This window comes from Otolemur garnettii, unplaced genomic scaffold, assembly GCF_000181295.1.
Source record: "Otolemur garnettii isolate 467f Iridium unplaced genomic scaffold, OtoGar3 scaffold00003, whole genome shotgun sequence".
Classification (NCBI taxonomy): domain Eukaryota; kingdom Metazoa; phylum Chordata; class Mammalia; order Primates; family Galagidae; genus Otolemur; species Otolemur garnettii.
In genome coordinates this window covers 5,033,823-5,038,377 of record NW_003852398.1, presented here as the reverse complement: position 1 = coordinate 5,038,377, position 4,555 = coordinate 5,033,823, and the positions used below count along the sequence as shown (strand labels likewise).

General features: G+C 50.7%; 1 protein-coding gene across 3 annotated transcripts in view; it reads right to left on the bottom strand.

Moving 5' to 3' along the window:
- Positions 1-4,555, bottom strand: part of STK10 (serine/threonine kinase 10) — a 149,263-nt gene that overhangs the window by 42,788 nt on the left and 101,920 nt on the right. For all 3 annotated transcript variants that reach the window (XM_003781942.3, XM_023515232.1, XM_023515237.1), the window contains 2 exons: positions 3,885-4,424; positions 1,220-1,350 (listed from right to left, as the gene is read on the bottom strand). In XM_003781942.3, coding sequence (XP_003781990.1) covers positions 1,220-1,350; positions 3,885-4,424 — 671 coding nt within the window. The remainder of the gene's footprint in view (positions 1-1,219; positions 1,351-3,884; positions 4,425-4,555) is intronic.

Genomic DNA, 4,555 nt, shown 5'->3' with positions numbered 1-4,555 from the left:
AAAAAAAAAAAAAAAAAACCACAAAATATACAAAGTGCTGTAAGAGGGACCCAGCAACTGAAAAGTACAAGGATGGTCCTGGAAAACAGCCTTATCTCCACCCTCCTCCCCTGTCCAATTCTTCACCAGCTCACTAGTTTTCTCTCCAAAATGCATGTAGAATCTAACCACTTTTTGCCTCTTCCCAGCTACTGTCCCACCCTAACCCCACAACCAGGCTGTCTGGGACAGGGTCTTCCCATCTTCCTGCTCTAGTTCCTTTAACAAGCTGAGTGATTCCTCCTCAGGGCCTTGGCAATTGCAGTTCCCTCTGTGCTGCTCCTCTCACCCCTTGGGTTCAGCTCAGAGGCTTTCCTTGGAACAGCCTCCCACAGCCCGGGTACTCACCGTTATGACTAGTTACATCTCTATAGTGTGTACCACAATCAAAGATGAGCTTATGTTTGCTGTTGACCCATTAGGTGTAAGTTCTATAAGAACAATAGCCTCATCTATCTGGGTCACCACCTATCCCCAAACTGGTGGGTTGGTGGATACATGGGTGAATGGATGGTTGAGCAGAGGGGTGAATGGTAGATGAATGGATGCATAGATGAATGAATGGACGGACGGACGGACAGATGGATGGACAGATGAATGGATGATGGATGGTAGATGGATAGATAAATGGAAGATGGATAGTGGAAGCATAGATGAATAGATGGATGGATGATGGATGGGTGGATAGAAGGATGAGAAGATGGATGAAGACTGGGTAGATAGATGGATAGATAGATGAGTAGGTAGACAGATGGATGAGTATGATTATGATACACAAATGGATGGATGGATGGATGACTGAATGGGTGAGATTGGATGGATGGCTAGATGAATGGGTGGAAGGTGAGTGGGTAGATGGATGGGTAGATGTCGGGGTGAATGAGTGAGCAGATAGATGGATGGATGGATAGATGATTGGGTGGATGACACAATGAATGGTTGGGTAGACAGATAGGTAGATAGATGGAAGGATAGTTAGATAAATGGATGGAAAGGTGGATGGATAGATGATTAGTCACATGGATGGATAGGGGAGTAAAGGATCTCAGGCAAAACCAATCTATTTTTGTCTCCGTGATTCCCAATCTTCAGGCAGCCCTCTCACCAAAAGAACCAATGCCCATCCCTCCCATAGCACTCCCACCCTGTTTCTACCACTGGCAGTCCTCCCCAGGCTTGCCTGAGAAATCTCATCTCCTCATCCTTCTTCTCATCCTCGCTGATGATCTTGGAGGTGGTGATGCTCACCTCAACACCATCCACCACAAATCTGCGCGTCCGCTTCAGGGTTTTCTTGTGCAGCCTTGAGTCCTGGCCAGGGAAAATCATTAGGCAAAGCTCAGCATTTCAGCTAAGGGTCTATAGCTGACACTTACACAATTAGGTCTAAGTTCTAGAAGAACAGTAGCCTCATCTATCTGGGTCACCTATCCCCAAACTGGTCTACCATCCATCATCCATTCATCTATCCATCCACCTATGCAGTGCTGTGGGCCTCACTCCTGTGGGCCTTACCCCTTAGGTCTATAGCTGACCCTAAAGGGTGAGGCCCACAGCACTGCTGGCCCCACAGCCCTACCTCCACTAGTGGACATGGCATCCACTATCCCTCTTGCCTCAACCTCTCAACTGGAGAGCCCCAGTGTCTGAGCACTTCCCCTGGCCATTCCCTGACCTTAACCTTCAGACACTGTCACTCTTAGCCCTCGCCCACCTCGCTGCCAGCACTCAGGCACACATAGGATGTGGTGTTGGAAAGAGTGGGCTCTGACCCTCACTCTACCACTCACTGGCCCTGTGAGCCTCTTGTCCCGTCTGAACCTCGGCTTCCTCAACTGTTAGCGGGTAACAGCAGCCCTCATCTCCCAGGGCAGCTATGAAGGGTCAATGAGAGGATGTGTGGGGAGCACGCACAGCCAGGCCCACTCATAGCACACAGCCCATGCTTGGGATTTATTTCTGACAATTATTATTGCAGACTATATAAAATCCCCCATCCGCAATGCCAGAACCCAAAAGAACTCCAAAAACCAAAGGTTGTTTTTATAAGTCACTTGGCAGCCAAACCTGACCTAGACTGAACTCCACTGGGAGCCACACCTGTCGGGAGCCACAGTGAAAGTATTCATAATCTTTATCTTTTACTGTGAATAATCTCACAGTCTGCTGCCTATACTTCTGGAGGTGTTGTGGTGTTAGAACATATGAAACCTTTGGAAGTTCTCAGCTCTGATTCAGGTGAGGGCCTGGGGGCCTGCCCTGGTATCCTCATGGTCATGCCCTCTGCCTGCTGCCTCTGGCCTCTCAAATGATTTCAAAGGCCACTCTTGGTGCAGACCAACCCTGCCTTTCCAACTCAGACCCCCAGGCCTTCCTGGCCCTGGGAGAAGAGTGACTGAGCCAGAGTCTGTTCTGAGTCCCACTCCTGCTAAGTGGGGACCTGCAGGCAGTTCTTGTCCCTGTGTCTGGGCTCCTATCCCCTGTAGGCTTCTGCCCATGGCACCTTGCCGAGGCACAATGGACAGCAAGGAACCATCACACTGCCTCTCATCTCCATGCTGTCCAGCTCCTGCATGTAGGACACCATGCAAAGTGGGTTAGCTGGCCGTGAGAAGGGCAGGCTGGCAGGACTGAGAGTGGGGGGAAGAAAGGGAGCCCAAGGCCACAGCCATGCCAGGAGAACTGCTCCAGGTCACCCATGCCTAAAGTGACAGACCCCTGGTCCTGCCAGGGACACTGACACAGCCAGTGGGCTCTTGTCAGAACAGCCTGTGTTCCCTGACTCACTGCAGCCAACCAGGAATGTCCTCAACCCCCCCCCCCAGAAGAGGTGGGGAGACCTTACCCTAGGCAGGTCAACAAAAAAAACAAAAACCCTCCCTTCTTTTTTCTTTAAGTGCTTAACGCCTTTTTAGGAAGAGAAGGGCCAGGACAGCTATCCTGAGGAGCAGGATGCTCATACCTAAAAGCTGCTGTCCGCAACTGCCCCGTGACCTGCTAGATTTGTATTTTCTTTCTATTCCTGAGGCTGATCTCTGGCAGGCCGGCTGCTTTTCCTTCTTTCTCTCTCAATTGTTTAGCAAATGTGTTTGCTAAATATGTTTTTTGCCAAGTAAAATGCTGGAAGGAAAAAACAAAGGTAAAATAACTTCCTCAAAATCAAACTTGGCTGGGGAGTCAACAGACCAATGGTGCGTTTCATAGCACCTTGAAGTTTACTAGCAGGCAGAAAAAGGAGTCAGCCCTTCCAGCTGCCTGAGAAGGAGACTGGCAAAGTTCAGAGCCTGGAGCCTAGGATCTGACCACCTCCCCACTCCCTACCTACGTGGGTCTGGGGTGGCTGCTGACTTCTCTGAGCCTCAGTAAGCTCATCTGTAAATTGGGAGGATGAAGAGTCTCTGTTCTTTTTGAAGCACTTTGCACAGAGTTGCCACATGCTGAGATCTCAAGCAGGGTGGCTACTGTCATTTACCTCCTGAAGGGCCCCTGAGCCAGAGAAGAAAGCTCTGAGCCCATTTCCTGGATCACAGGGCTGTCCTGATTCTCAAATGACAAAAGTTCTACATCTAGAATTCTCCCATTTAAATCTTACCAGGGCCTTAACTAATCCTTGAAATTTAAGCCCAAACCAACTGTTTGATATTCCTAAATCCCACACTGAACTCAGATATCTTAGAGATTAAATTATGAATCAAACTAAACGCTCCTTAAGGAAAGAGCGAGCCTCATGAACCTCTTTAAAGAGAAGGCAGCCATAAAACACTTGCAAACCCAAATGGGGTTCACAGAGCAGAGCAGCCTGTGACTTTCCTGCTCCCAGCCTGTGGCAGGAGAGGGGGCGTTACCTTGATGGACAGAGAGCCTGACTCCCTGTTCAGGGACAGGTCAGCAGACAGGGAGGTGCCATAGTCCATGCTCTCAGAGGTGGAGAGGATGCCGCAGTCTGAGTCCCTCTGGGAAGGGCCTGGAGTCACCTGGGCAGGGAGCTCCAGACTGCCGTTGGCCAGCTTCTCACCACCCAAGGTCTCCAGGGCACTGCTGTTGGGCCGGCTCTGGCTTGCCTTTTGGGACCTGTTGGTGGCTGGACTGAGGTCCCCACCCTGGTCAGCGACTTGCTTCTCCTCAGCTACCTGAATTCTGGCATCCATGGACACGGGCCGGGACCTGCGGAGGGGCACAGGCACTGTGAGGCCGTTCTCGTTTCCAGGGCCCACATCTGGGGGGCAGATGGTTTGGAGGGATCCATTCCCAGAGGGCTGGCTGCTGGGCCCATTCACACTGTCCTGAGGCTGGCTGGGCGGCAGTGGGGTGGAAGATGATGTCTTGGGAGGCTTGTCAGTGTTGGGGCCCAACTCCAAAGAGTTCTGAGTGTGATTCCCTAGGGGCTGGGAAGAAAAAAAGATAGTCAAGACCATGCTCTTATATGTCCAAGGCAAGAGTCAGATGCAGTGGGGTTGGAAAGTCAGACATATATCAGATAAAGTGGGCCAGGACCAGAAAAGTAGAGCAGACATCT